General features: G+C 40.4%; 1 protein-coding gene across 1 annotated transcript in view; it reads right to left on the bottom strand.

Annotated features, from left to right (window-relative positions):
- KIAA1217 (KIAA1217 ortholog) overlaps positions 1-15828 on the bottom strand; it is a 190734-nt gene extending 174906 nt beyond the window's left edge. The window contains exons 1-2 of the mRNA XM_009330569.1: positions 15728-15828; positions 10453-10739 (exon numbers count right to left, since the gene is read on the bottom strand). Coding sequence (XP_009328844.1) covers positions 10453-10739; positions 15728-15797 — 357 coding nt within the window. The 5' untranslated portion in view covers positions 15798-15828. The remainder of the gene's footprint in view (positions 1-10452; positions 10740-15727) is intronic.
- Positions 15829-15935: the final 107 nt, after the last annotated feature.

Here is a 15935-nt window from a genome sequence, read left to right as displayed (position 1 = left end):
ACCAGCACCATGAGGGCCAAGAAAAACATTTTGTGATCTGCGCTTCCTCGCTCCATCCCACCCCACCCTTTTGCGATGTTCAGAAGGGAGAAGTTCTCCACTGATCTCCAGAAAGCTTTTGATGCTCTTTCTATCACATGTTTTCATTTAGATTTTCCAGTGACAGACACCATACTAATCGCCTGTGGTGAAACAGAGAGAGTCCCCGGGCTGCACAGTGCAGAAACCCTTCTTGGCCCCGCTCACCCACACAGGAGCATGCCAGGGGCTGGCAGAAGGCACCATCCTGCCTGTACCCCCAGTGCTGGATTTAGCATTAGCCAAAAAGATGGCAGCTTGGATTAGCAGCTGAAAACTAATTGAAACAATAGTGATCCTCAGTAAAAAAAAAAAAACAAAATAATGCCAGCAGTTACTGCCAAATCATGGTACCTGCAATACTGTGGTGATTCCCGTCTAAGAACAGAGGAATACTGAGGTTCTCCCATATCCCTGGTAGTGGATGTTGACATGTTGTCTTTATAATGCAAAGCTATTAAGCAATTTTAATATGAAATAGCTTTTTTGAAAATAAAGAATGCATGATATGCATAATAAAAGAGTGAAATTAGCACACAACATCTGTGAGGTTTTGGAGTGTTGGTGGGTTTTTTTGAAGACTTTTAGGAAAAAATATAACCTAGATCAAGAATTTACTGAAATTATCATTTCTCTGTAAAAAAACAAAAAGGAAATAAAGGAGTTTTTTAAGATCTATAGGAAATTTTATGAATGTCCTAGCTTTTCAGGTACACATTTTTAATGGAAGTGTTTATATTAAATGTATCTTTTTAAATTAATTTTTTACATTATGCTAAATAATTCTTCTTCCTTCCAAACAATATTTACTGTTATTTAAATCAACCAACCAATGTCGTTCAGTTATTTATTTATTCAGCCAATGGGAAATAAGTGACATTTCTTCTTACTTATTCTAATCAAACTCAAATATTTATTCCTCCTGTGAGTAATTCATTACTAATTACAACAGTCTGATGTATGGTATTTTGCATTACTAAAAATAGGGCTACAAATTAATAAATGCAGCTAAAATTATGCTTTCAAAGCACAGTAGAAGAAAGCCCAAAGCTCATACATAGACACTGACAGCCAGGTCTGTTTCCAGACTTTAGACACCCACATACCCACAAAATAGGTGCAAATTGGAAAAGCCTCTGCTTATTCATCTGGCAGTAAGTGTATCTGGAAATGAATATATTATGTAAAATCTAAAATCAGACTCAACTTCTTTCAAATACAAAAAATGTTTTAACTCTTTGGTTTGTCACTGTTTACTTCTTCCTCTTGCTGCCTTCCTCCTTCCTTGGAAGACAAGACGTCTCCCTCCAGACTGAAAAAGTATTTAAGTTCAATTGAAATTGAATTACAATTAGTTTTTCTATTTTGAATTAGATCAATGCAAGAACATGGAGACAGTCTATTAAATGTGTATCTAAGAAATGTAAACCCCTTAAAGGCTGAGATACTCTTAAAACTTAGTTGAGCTCTGGAATTTACAGTCATGAGACATTAACATAGTCAAGAATTTAGCAATCCAAAACAGAACTGGACATTCATGCAGGTATCAAGAAGATCCAGTCTTACAACTAACAAGAACATAATTTTGGAAGATAAAATAAATCTCAAGATGTGAGGCAAAATGATCTGTAACTACTAAAGATCGGAACACACACGGTGCGCAAGGCCGATTATCCAAGATCCACCTCCTGAGCGGTTGTTAGACCCTCCTTAAGAACCCATGGCAGAAACCATGGTGAAAAATGTATTATTGGTCTTTCTGGATTTCAGACATAACCTACGAGAACAGCTTCTCTATTCCTTTCTTTAACAACTAATTTGGATTTTTAGGTTAAAATTTTTTTTTTTTTAAGTGAAGTGCACCTATGGCGGTGTATTAATCAGCCAGTGAAAACCTTTCCTGAACTTAAACAAATGTCAATGCTCAGTGTTTACTAAGGCAGCAATCTCCTAGTGAATGAATAGAATCACTACAATCCACAACACAAGAGACCACACAAAATGCAGCAGTACAAAAGGTACTAATTCATGACCAAAAAACTCCACAAAAAACAAAAAAGAACCTTCAAAACAATCTCATCCAACCAAAAGCCCCTGCATTGGCTTGATGTGTCAAGATGCAAAACTTAATACCATCAGATTCTGAATTTACTGAACTGCACAATTACCATGATTGGGTGAACGTTGAAAACACACATCTCGGTGCCTTCTGTCAGTCACTGGTGTTGGCTGCGATTTTAACAATAGCACTGTTTCTCCTGGTGTACTCAACTCATTTGAAGAGAAAGGAAATTGGAATATATGTTTATAAGAGATTTGCTTGCCTTATTTACTCTTATTCTCTTATTTGAGCCCAGAAAGGAGATTTAAATCCCAGGGATTATGCTTAAACCAAGCCAGTTAATCAGGTGACTTTGGTGTAATCTGCCTTTGTTAGAAAATCAACTGAAAAATGCTGTACTGCAGCAGCAGTGGTCCAGAGGTGCATTTACTTTGCTCATGACTGACATAAATACATGCTCATCTCCCAAGTGACAATGTGCAAAGAGCACAAAAATGTTCCCAGTGGGAAGCTAACAGGACTATTCAGCTGAAAAGAGAATAACCAAAGCACATTCACAACCATTTGCAGGGAAATGATCTTGAGACACAGCAAATATTCAGAAATAAACCCTTTTGGGTTTGCCTATCCCAAACGCCACCAAGCGTCCCCAGAGGAAGGAGGGCATCAGGCACACGGTTCAGAGGAGGCAGGAGGTGCCTCTGCCGCAGGGGTGGTCACTGCCAGGCCACTGCGCAGGACGCGCGCTCCCCCCTCCACCACCGCTGAAGGATTTAGTCCTGTACTGAACCCATCCACCAAACGAGGCCCTGCTGACTGCTTCCGGGCAGTTTTTGGTAGTCATCTACAGAGGCAACCCAAAAAACACCAGGACTAAACTGAGTATGCGCAAAACCACATCTGTAAATGCCTCGGGATATTTTTGGCCAGAAAAGCTTAAGTTTCTGAAAACTAAGGAATCTCAGGTGTCTACAGAAACTGGAAGAGGTTTCCATGGGCAACTCTCTTGAATGCAGCTGCCCGAACTCTCCTTTAAGGGCTACCAAAGTCCTAGATTCTTTATTGGATCGAACCGTAAGTTCTGAAACAAGATTACTGTGGGCATTTAGTCAGTCAGCTGAATACAAAGTATTCTAAAAATACTTTTCTTTGTCATAAAATTAGGTTAAAAAAATACACGTACAAAACTCACATGAACAAAGGTAAGGATATAACAACTACCTGGGACTTCTGAGTTACAAACAATACATGCTATTTAAAATGCAGAGGCGTTGCCACAGAAGAAAAGTTACTAATCCTGTTGGGGCAAAGTAACTGCACTGGTGTGTGGTTTGCATGGGGGGAGGGAAAGGAAAAGAAAAGGAATTGCTTTATAAGCCTTTTTGCAGCTTTGTTTTGTTTGCTTTTTCAAAAGAACAGCTTTTTTTTATTACTTGTAACTGATAGATATAAATGAAGAAACTTATGTTTATCAAAGCAAGTATTATCACTCCAGTTAAACTCCAACTTACTTCCAGAGATACCTTAGGGCTAGTAGTTTAGTATGTACCTTAATATGTTGCCTTATTTTTTTTAAAGTAAAGAGTAAAATTGAAAGACTTTCCACTGAGACATTCTACTAGGAATATTCTTCTTCCTCAACATTTTCACTTATAGACAATACAAAGTAAATCCACTTTACTTTGCTAATGAACTAGCTCTTTGTTCATTTATCTACCAAGCTATTTATAAATATCTCACAATCACAGCATTATCTGGGGGCTAAAGAGCATGTTTCAACTCAAAACAAATGGACATGTCATCTCATGTCCTTCCATAAACAAAAGCTAAGGGCTCGGATTCCAGCAGAGATTTAAGCTTGTAATCATGTTTCATATGTTCAGTTTCATAGCTTTACTTAGGTGCTTTTAACAATGCAAAATAAGAGCAGTTGCCCTTAACACACAGCAGCACTGGAAAGCAATAAATTGTTGCAGCAGATGGTACATGAGACAGGGGACACGTGTGAACGCTGCGGAGGGTCCCCCCTTCCCGAACATGCAATGTGCTCTGTTGGGCTTACAAAGACTATCCAGGGAGGAGGGGGAATCGCAGTCTCATTTGGGCAGGGAGGTAGTACCCATCCGCGGAGAGGAGGCAGCAACTCACAGAAATCTCCTGAAACAACTTCTGAAACTTCTTTTCCTGAACAAATACCTACAGCCTATGCTGACACAACAGCAAGTTCTAGCAGTATGACACTGCCCTCTCAGATAAAAATAGGCACTTTTTGATGACACATTATATACAGCAGTATGTGAACCAAGCAGTAATTCAACAAAATGGATTTTCTCAACTAGAAAAATCTGCAGCAACATATATCCAGATTAAAATCACATTCTTCACAGACACTGTGTACATTTTAAAATCAAATTTAATTTTTTAACTCTGGTTTTAAACTGGTACAGACCAGAAAAGTATTCACACAATATTAACATTAAATCAATTTCTCCCTACCTGATTCCATGGCATCAACCAGCAACAGTGTAATGAATGCAAAATGTGCTAGTTCATTTGACACATTGTCATTTGTACATATTCTAGTGCTAAATAATTAACACTCAGACTTTGGGAGAAAGGTTAAATTGAAACTAATTCTATACTATTCCCATTACTGGCTTAATTTCAAGATATAACTAGGAGTGTAAAAGCAAAAGAGCTGTGACAAAAAAAAAAATCAGTGATTTCTTCGCTTGGTACTCCTTTCAAATCCGTTCACTTTAATAATCAATACGTGTTCAGAAAAAAGTTTATTTAACCTTGCCTGATCAAGCAATGCAGAACGTCAGAAATCCTTTAGACCCTGTTTTTTCACCTGGAATTAGATAATGTCCTTACCAGATTCTGCAGCCCTCTTATTCCCTAAATCCTACTGAGGATTTACATTGAACTGAAGTTTCTCTCAAGTTTGCATTTCTCAGGTGTCTTCAGGCAGAACCTAAGATTTTTCTCTTTTCACATTTTTAAGCTTGGACATTAACTACCGCAAGCCCCCACCCTCTCCCACCTAGATCTAACCCTTTTCAAACTGAGCGATTTGAAAGAACTAAACTTTGTAGCCCCAAACCTGCTTCCCGTTATCATATCACAGCAGTGCCAGCGGGGGGGCTATCCCCTAAGTACTGATGTTTACTTGATCTGTTGTGATTGGTATCAGCACAAAAGTGGTTCCAGCTAAGAACCCAGGGATTTTACTCTCTCTCCAGAGGGACTGAAAATATCCCGGTTTGTTTATACCTAAAACCCAAAAGTCCCAATAGCATTTCTGTTGCTGGACTTTTACCTCCAAATACGTTTACCCTTTACTAATGTACTGTTACCCACAAAAAAAAGCTATTAAGAAATGCCCCAGCATTACCCTGTGATATCAAAGCATATACTCCAAGTCTGTTTAACCAACTGATACTATGATCCATTAAAAAAAAAGCCTCAGTATTTTTGCAGACATCAAATGCTGGAATAAATGCTGTTGTAATTTTAGGGTTCTATTTTAACAGTTAAAGGAGAGACATCTGGCAATAATCTAGAAATAAATAAAGTGTCTCCATTCTTAGTTTCTCCTCCAAAACACTACCTAGGACATTTTTGCAGCATGATTCATATAATCAACATAATACATTACAATGCCTTTCAAATAATTCCGAATTCTCAGTTCATTCAATAAAGAACTCATTTTCGAAAGAGAAAAGGGAGCATGCCATGCCAGAAAACTTGCTTTATTGACTCAGCCCTGCTGCCAGGAGGAACAACGTGGTGAAGCAAACTCCATGATTTCAAAAACGTTTTTTTACAGTGAGGGCAGAGAAAGAAAGAGGCTTATTTACCGAAATGTGAGATTCCACAGGTGAGGCCAGAGATGGTCTGAAATCCTCTTCCTTTAGTTCCAAAAGTTTTAATTTATGATGAAGCCTGTAATAATCCTTTCAAGCTGCCAGGTAAAACGCACGCCATATCTTAGCTGTATTTTCTTTCGCCCTTTTGCAGCATAACTTTGTTATTTGCATAAAGCTTAGTTCTGGCCTATGGGACTTTTTGAACATCTACATGTTAGATTAGCTGTCTTGACATGCTCTATCAAGCATGACATCATGGATCTCCATGGTAACTTTAACCACACCTGCCCAGATGCCAGAGTTACCTGTCACGTTCAGACCTAACTGAACATAACAAAAAAAACCACAACCGCCATTTTCTAAGCACTCAGCCTTGCACAGGCACCGGAAGGTTTTTATTTTTTAAATTAATGGAAATCTAATTTCGTTTGCCAATAAATTTGTTCTTCACAGAGCACTGGCTGAAACGCTAGAGTTGTTGCTGACCCTTCCACATCTCCCAGTGTATTTCCTAGTCAAACAACACCAAAAGAAAGGCATGGCAAACATCTTCCAGCTCATTTTCTAAAGGCACGCTCAAAAGCTCCAGCTCTGAAAAACTCTGCACACTCATTTTTGTTCTCTGCCCCTCAGAAAGGTTTTTTTTTTTAGCAAGGTGACTTGTAAAACAGGTTCATGGCAGGGATTAACCCCCTCCCATGGCCAGGTTAGCATTTTAACCTCTTAATTGCAAGCTCTTTTTCATTCTCTCAGCCACTGGCCCAGCTTTTATACTTGTTCCTGCTTTCTCCTTCGCTGCTGACCGGAGACAACCCCACCTAAGCAGTGACCACGTCCTGCCATGAGCTCAGCAGCAGATGATTCACACCATCTCAAACTTCAGAAGACCGAGACTGTTTTCCTCCTTCCTTTCTCTTTTTTCTTTCTAACCTTCCTGGGGATTACGTTAGTGCCTTGCTTTCATTAACACAGACGAGACAGCCTTGGCAGAGACAAGGTATCCAAAACTCTTGCAGAAGCTTGCACTACCTATAAAAAAAGATTTTGTTCCTCGGCTTTCCAGTCTTCCAGGTGGAAGGAGCTCTGGTGCCCGGCGGCAGGGTTGTCTTGCAAGGGGGAAAACCTGCAATGTGAGGGCGAGCCGCTGGGCTATGGGTTGCAGGGTTGCAGCTGTGGGGTGCTGCGTTCCCCTGGGGGCATTTTAGGGTGCACAAGGCATGGCACGCCTGCAACCCACGGCTGCTGCAAACTCATGCCCCAGTTTACCACGCAGACCAGCTTAGCTGCAGGCTATTTGCCTTGCGGCAGTATCCCAAGGCCCTTGTGCAAATAAAGACGGCCCCTGTCTCTGTGAGCTTTCCTTTCCAGAATAAGATATCACAAACAGGGTAACAAACCTGCGAGGTGGAGGAGGGATGATCTGTGTGCACAGCTGGGAGGTTTCAGGTCACCACATTAGTTAACCATCAGTAATCCCCGCTGGCATTTTACCTGGCCATGATTGTACTTCTGATTTGTGGCAGGTTATCAAGAGTAGACACGGGTCCTCAGGAGGCACATCCAGGGAGGGATTTATCTGAATAAACGAAGCCTGGAGGAAACCATTAATACGTAGTGGAAGATATGGACAACATTCAGAGCTGACCTTACTGGTGGAGGTGATACAGTATGTTCTGACAACACCAAACATTTTTTCCTGATGTTTATTTGCTGCAAACCAGGGGCCAGTTTGCCATACTCAGATACTGATGGTTAAAACAGACAAAAGAAGAAAGTCCACAAAAAAAGAGACAATTGCCAGTCTTGATTTTCTGGCCCGTTTTTTTGGTTATGGACTTGGCAGTATTTAGAGCAACCTGGAAGACAAACGATATGATATCCAAGAGACTATCTCCCGACCGTAAGTATCGGGATGTTTTATGTTCCAGGTGCACCATTTGACATAAAGATTAGAAAATGATGTCGCATTGGCTACTATCCGTGATAGATCTCCCACAGTGGGGAAATTCCCACCATGGATAATGTTGCCACTTTCCAGATATTGGAGCAGCTGGAGAAGTAAGAAGGAAGGAAAGGAACCTAGAAAATAAATCCTAACATTGTAATTCATGCCTTCCCATACATCTTACAGATCTTGTATGTGATGTATAGATGTTACATACAGATACCTACTACATGTGTACGTAGGTTGTCTTCTACACTACTGCTAGACATATACCTATACGAGGGAAAAAAAAGGAAGTATATGTGCTATACACACACATACACCCTCTGAAGCAAAATTATACTATGGTCTTATTCATGGAGCAGCTAAGTAAGCTTGCGTTCTACATATGCATATAAATATATACACATATACCTACACATATATATACACATACCTATGTATGTATATACGCATGCACAGATACATATATATACACACATACAAACACACACACACAAAATACACAGATACATGTGTGTGCATGCATTGACACAACTGGTAAGAAAAAACCCCTCTGAACTGTAATGCCATGACCGTAATAATCTGTTACTGCATCTGATGAGCCAGACTGTTGATACATTTCAACTAAGCAAATTTCTTACAATCAGCTGGAATAACTTATTTCTGCATGTTTTTAATGTGGCTTCTGTTCAGTTTATCTTTTTTTTTTTTTTAAGTTATGCTGAATGGATGGATTCTTCAGTCTTTCCCATTCCCAAGAAAGATAGTTCGATGCTCTAAGAGCAATTTTAAAGTTATTTTGTTTTAAAATTCACACTCAGTACGTACAATACATATGTCTAATCATCAAAAAATAGAAGCAGGAGACATTCGCATGAATTTTACCCTCAATAAATTAGCAAGGATGACACATTTTAAACAAATAGCAGGAACAGTTACTGCATTCCTTCTGTAATTTATTGCCTTCAGAAAAGGCTCAAATTACAAAATGTGTAGGGTGTAATGCTGTAGGCTGTTCAAGCTGGGTTTGCAGTGTCTGCAACACTGGAACTAAATATTTACATGACTCCAAAAGATCTAATCTCTGGACTTCACCCCCCTTCCACCCCCTTTATTTAATTTGTATGCTATCTTTATCCACCACCCGGCACATTCCACACAGTCACTAAAGTTCATAGAAAAGATAAGTGGGGAGAAAAAAGAAAAAAAAAAAATCAAGACTTTCAAAGGAACCTTTTTAAAAATAAGGAATAGATCACCCTCATTAGAGCTAAAGTCTTGCAGCAATTTTAGCTGGATACATATGGATTCTAGCAGTTGTGTTTTGAGGCAGTGATAGCACCTGGGATCTCCAGAGACCCTGTCAAAGAGAAGTTGTAGGGGTGAGTTACCAAGCGACAATCTTTCCAAAGCTGTAACAACGGTCAGATCTCCAAAGGTTTGGAAGGCTTCAAAAGATGCTGGGAATTCAGTAAGAAGTCCCATAGCAGAGTACAGTATTTTGCCAACCAGTTTTTATTCCTTAGTTACAATTAATTTGCTGCTAGTGCTGAAATACCTATAAAACACTAAGAAAAAAAACTTTTATAAAAGTTTTGCTGTCAATCATTTGTTAAACTGAGACTAACAGGAACAAGATTTTTGAGCCTGAACTCTAAATTCTGCTGTTTGATTGAAAAAAATGAATTATGGAATAGAACATAGATTGTAAAGCTGAACAGATTAAATTCTAACATCACACCCAAAACCAGAGCCCAGAGTTAGGCTGTGAACAGATCCTTGCACGGCACTCCCTGAATGCAGAAGGTTGGCGTGATGGCGGCCCCCGCCTGCTCTGAGAAACACATCAGTGTGGCACATCTCCTCTGACCCTACGTCTACTTTTCAGTGCTGAAAAGCAATTGGAGGCAGGCAAAAAGCAAACCACCTTAAGGTATGCTACTGACAGACCAATGTGGATGTCAAAACAGCTTGGAGGAGGCAGATACCTGTGGATAAGTCCATTCTGTTTGTATTAAAAGACTCAAAAACAGAAAAGAAAGCAAATGAAAGGGTAACGGAGCCAGCTAAAGCATACAGACACGCTCTACGGATATTTTCTTTTCTCCCAGGCAGTGCTGCCAATACTGAAAGTGTAACAGAAGTTAACAGCTGTTCCGTATTTTCCCTTCAGCTGTGAAAAGTAGATGGAGACCCATATACTAACATCAAGAGTCTCACCTTCATCCCTTTCTCCATGTATATTCTAAAAAAAATGAAAAGCTCTTTAAAAAATGTCAGTTTCAACAAACAATTCCAAGGTAATATTGAATAGTTTCATTTTTATTATTCTTTCTTTGAATTTCAAGGGAGCAACTGAATCTTAGGCTATATCAAAAAAAAATCTGTTTAACGCTTTGTTACATTCAACTTTGTGAAGTGGTAACATTCAACTTTGTAGAAGTTATAAGGACTGTTTAACAAAAAGCAGGATACGAATTTGAGTTTCATACCTGATCTCTCAGTCTCTCCTGGTGTCCCATTATTGCTGTAGCATGGTGGGGATATTTCTGTTTCAGATGCTCAAGAAAAGCCTCTCTCTTCCTGTCCATTTCCGAGGTTTGCATTCCCAGTATTTCTTTGGAACTGCGAGGGCCACCTACTGTATGTCTTCGAGGGATGTTGCGGGTGGACTTTGAATTAGAAGAAATGTGACTGTTCGGGGTCGAAAGGAGCTCTTTAGATCGGGGACATTCTGCATCGTCTAGTGATGTAACATGCAAACTGGTTTTTGCCTGGTCTGAAAAAAAAAACAAACAAAACCCCCAAACCAGAATATTATAAGAACTTAATCCCAACATTCACATTAATAAGAAAAAGAACACAATCGATATAAAAGCTAGGTTCTTTTAAAAGTAGCAGTAGTGTTCAATGGCATGTTCTGCATCATTAGGCATATATATGTTGTAAGAAGCAGCCCGGAAATAATCATTTATATAAGCTATGCACAGTACCTACATACTTTTAACACACAACCACGGTATAGCCTTACAGAAAAGTGAGCATCATTGAAGTAGATGTCCCTTTTGTATCATCTTTACCACTATGTGACTTGAACAGAAGATCTGACAGGGTCCTTATTCTTTGACCTTTAAAATCTACAGGATGCTTTCCACAAGAACAAACAGGTTTCTTCAATAGGCTCCAGCACACTTAATGGCCCCGTAACTAGTATCCTTAAGGATACCACCTGATAAAATTCCTTTGACAAGGAGATTTGAAATCCTTAATCTTTTTTCGGTGTGTTTTCAACATGCTCTGAAATACCTATAAAATAATAAGAGGGTTTTGGAGGGTTTTTTCCCTGATTTCTGACTGTGGTCTGGTTTTAAATTTCATGGATCTCCCTTGGATTTTATACGTCTCAGGACAGCAGGCTGGAAAATACTACATCATTTTTTCAATAAACCATTTCTTAAAAAACAGAATGAAAGCAAGTTTTGTGTGATATAAAAAGAAAAAAAGACCCTCAGATAAATTTTACAACTTTAAAATCTACTATAAGACCATGACGACGTTTGTAAAGAGATAGGCAGACAGGAGGGTATGTAAGTGCTGGCTTATCTTCAGGTAACTGTGTAACATGAACCCTCTGGTGCATGAAAAAGTGTAGTCTGGAGCCTTGTTACCTAATACCTTTGAAAAATCCCTCACTCCTTTGTCAGCAAAGAAAGAAACCAACAAAAACCAGAAGCATTGAAAAGGCCTCTCCAAGTCTGATGTGGCCTTCCCCATCTTTACCGGGCAGCCTCAGACGTCCCGTGAGTGTTAACCCTTTACAGCACCTCCTCAGGAGCAGAAAGATCCTTCCCCTACGTGTTTTTAACACATCTCTATTTCTCTCCATCTGACACTTTTCGCCTCGGAGCCCTTTATCCTCCCAGCGACCGTCTCCCCCGCGTGCTGCCATTTATACGGCACTGTTGTTTGGAAACAGGCACCTACTCGCTTCTTTTTATGGTTCAGTCAGTCAGTTTGACACCCTGCCTACCACTTGCCTCAGGATTTTATGCTGAGGATTTTTCAGCTTTCTGGTGTGCGCTGTCAATTACCTGCCAAGTCCCACGTAACATTAAGCCATGGTAATAAAGTAAATCCTCCATCGGTGGAGCCACTGCTGCTGTGATGTCCCACCAATTCACATGGGGAACTAATTCCCTTGGGTTTCACAACAGGACTGGGCCCTGGAAGGTCCTCAAAGACTTCTCATGTTTCTGTAAGCTCCCTATAATGCTCAAAGACTCCAAAATATCAACAACACCCTCTCGTTTGCATTCATGGAAACCTATCCCGAAAGCAGAACTGGACACAAGAGCCCAGACCGCAGGTGGCACCGTGCTTTGATGAGCACAGATCCAGGCACGACTTCGGAAACAGGTTTGGTTCACAGGGAAGTTTTACTCTCACACAGATTCAAAATGCCATCTCTGATCTCCGCAGCACCTTCAAAGACCTTCTTAGAAGCACAATCCTAATTAAACCTTCAGAGCAGCAGCCTCGTGTGTACGTACACACACACACACACACTCAACTCTTCCAAGCACAACTCAATCAAAAAACATCCAGCCTCACTGATTACTGAAAATTCAGAGCATCAACCACCAGGTACACTCAGCTTATTTGAGAAAAGTGGCAAAAAGGAGAGTTTTGCTTGCAAGAAGTAAGCATGGCTACTCCAGATAAACTCAGTCAAAATGGTTTCTGAAAGCTGCACAGTCATTTCAATGGATTTTACACAGGAGGAAAAAGAGGTGGGATGGGGCTGACTGGAATTTACCATCTATAATTTGTTGCACCCAGAGCCCGGGGGTTATATCCCTGAGGCTGTTGGAACAAAGGCGGCAGACATAAATAAGGGATTTCCTTGGAGCTCAAGGGAGTCAGTGTGAGCATGGGTGACTGAGTGCAGCAATTTGGTATAAACCCTTAAGGTATGGCCACAGCAGCAGTTTCAATCACTGAATTGGTGGCAGGCACTTCCTCAAGAAGGCAGGTAAACCTACACTGACAAACACAACCGAGAGCTCATGAGTGTGTATTTTGGGTCCTAAACCTCTCTCATGCAAAGCTTTTCCCTACTCTGCACTTCAGTCATTTCAATAGTTTAAGAAAAAGCTAATTATTTGGAACATAAAGAGACATATCAAGTAAAGTGTTTTACTACTATTTGTTATTGGGTGAAACCTTGAGAAGGAATCAAAAATAACATATTTTTCTTATACCATATTAGAAAGATCAACAAATCCTCTTATTTTTCTTTCATATATTTGGAAAATACTGTATAAATACCAGTGAAAAGAAAGGAATGTAAACTATGCAAACTAATTGCTAGTCTTGCCAGTGAGCTGACCTGGGCATTCAGCATGATCCCCCGGCATTACAGCACACAGCAGCACGTGACTTTCTTTGCAAACCAAACTCTCTGTCATGTTTGAATATGGGTCTTTCCCATAGTAATTGCTGAAAAAAATCTTCCTTGGCCACTTCCTAGATAGGGACAAATGACTCTGATGGTGAGGCTGAAAGCTGGGACGGTAAAACGCCCCCCGTGTACCTCGGGGTACATAAGCTCCACAGCTGCTGTGTGGGCCATGGTGCTACAAGGAGGAGAAACTGAGAGAGGTTTTCTGGATCCTGGAGTTGCTCAATAACAGCGTAGGCAAACTTTCCATATCTTCCAAGTGAAGATAATAGGCCTAGAAAATCAATCCTCACAGATAACTCTGAAATGTGTGAAGGATCATGTGATGGTTCCCAGAAGAGGGCTAAGAGTAGCGAAAGGATAAATTATGCAAGTACCCTCCTTGGAAAAGGAGTAAAGAGAAGCCAATGGAAAACAGAGAGGTGTGAGATAAGTTTGCCTCCCTCCCTCATATTCAGAAGCTAAAAGCTGAAGGTCTTTCTGTTCAATAAAGTAACAAGTCTAGAGGGCAACAAAAAGGAAGACTTGCTGATTGACAGGGGAGGGCTTTAGTTATCCAAAGGCTTGAGTAATCCTCACACTTGAGTTGCTTCTCTGATCTGAAAACAAATTTCAAGATTTCTTAACATCACCCATTACTACAGTGGATATAACTACAGGAAAGGCCCAGGTCTGCAGCGTAGAAGCAGTACGCCTAGGATTATCAGGAAGATTATCATGAAGGATTAATTGCTGTGAGCTGGAAATTAAAAAAAAAAAGAAAAAAGTCCTTCAACACGTCCTGGTATGCAATTCTTCTAAGTCACACCCTCCATGAAGTCTACAAAGGTCAGGAAAGTCACTTTGCTGCATTACTTTAAATGTTGTGAAGATTTTAATAGTCCTGTTTTGCAACCCAGGTGACATGAGAGAAGAACATTTTCAGAATAATTTCAGAACGGAACAAATACGGACCTGACCCGTACTGATACTATGAAACTGAGCCTTGAAGCAAACCACGTTCAATACTTATAGTTTAAAAAAGAATACAATTTTAAGAGCATGAGTCAAACCCACCTCCATTATATTTATGCTAGCAGTAAATTTGAGATTATTTGGAATCTTTCTAATTTACTCCACTGTCTTTACAATTAGCTCTCTTTCCAAGGAACTTTCAAATGTAAATTTTGGATATGGGCCAAAACTACTACATTTGGTGATGAGCTTTCAGCATTCAAAACTTCTGGGAATCAGGATGGGTCTGGTCAGACCTCTGCAACCCATACAAAAGAAATACGTTTACTGAAGGCTCTTTTTTTCCTATTCAGACACATCCTTTAAGTGAAGATTTCCATCCCACTAAACATAAACATATACAGACACAGATGCACGTGCCTTGCACTGCCCAGTATTGTAACGTAACAAATGATTCAAAAGAGCATCAAGCAACCAATGAACCCCCAAGAAAAAAGAGTATTTTTTTCTCCTAAGTTCTCTATGCACTATTTTCTGATGTTACATACTCGTAAACTTAGGTGATTTTTTTTTTAAGCCCACATGTACTCGACCGTGCACTATTTACTTCACAGAAGCACAATACTACAACTTTTTCTGAAGTGTCTATGAGGAATACAATACACATGAACTGGGAATGTTCACAGGTGCTCCACAAATACTATAACAGATATAGATTAGATTAGATTAGGTATTTGTCATGCTACCCGAATGTAGTGCTCCACGTGGAACAGCCCACGTAGAATTCACCAGGAAATAGTTTGCATTCGCTTTTAGAGAAAATGTATAGTGCAACTGCAATTGTACAAATGCACCACAGCTGACCCGCCGTGAAAACCACGCTTATATTTCCTTGGCTTCGCTCCAAAACAAACCCAACCGGTTTCACACAAAGTAAACGAACCCTGTGACAATCTGCCGTGGATCTCCCTCTTCTAAAAGACACCCCGAGAAAAAGATGAGCTCAAACCTACTTTTGTGAAAGAAGAGCTATTTCTCTGCCATAGGCGAAGCACGCAGAGCATTTAAAGGGAACGTGACATTATTTCTCCCCCCCTCGCGGGAGCAGCACCCTCCGCACCAGGCAGCGTCCTGCAAACTGTGACAGCAATACAGCACGCTCCGTGCTTGAAAGGTGAGACAGAAATCTCTCTCAAGAGAAAGTTAAACTCACAGACTATTAGGGAAATCTGCAGAGCCATTAGCACAAGAAAGACATGCTTTTTTTCCCATGCATTCTGCCTCCAGTTAGAAAAAGCAGCAACGAGGGGCATGTTTAAACCTAACTCCGTCTTCGCCTGATTCTTACTTACCCTTCATCTGTCTGCTGTCTGTCGAGCAAGCCACGCGCGGCTCAAGTTTCTGGCTTTCATTTTCCTCCATTGTCCCTGCCTACCGCACAAGCTCCCCTCTCCAACTGGGAAGCCGCAGCGCCCGGACTGTCAGCGCCAGCCTCGGGGAGGAGAAAGGAAACTCTCCCTTCCCCGGCGCAAAGTCCCCCCTAAGCGCCCCGCATGCCCG

The sequence above is a fragment of the Pygoscelis adeliae genome, unplaced genomic scaffold (assembly GCF_000699105.1).
Source record: "Pygoscelis adeliae isolate BGI_AS28 unplaced genomic scaffold, ASM69910v1 Scaffold27, whole genome shotgun sequence".
In the NCBI taxonomy this organism is placed as follows: domain Eukaryota; kingdom Metazoa; phylum Chordata; class Aves; order Sphenisciformes; family Spheniscidae; genus Pygoscelis; species Pygoscelis adeliae.
Note: the sequence above shows the minus strand (reverse complement) of the source record. Positions and strands in the feature narration are given on the sequence as shown.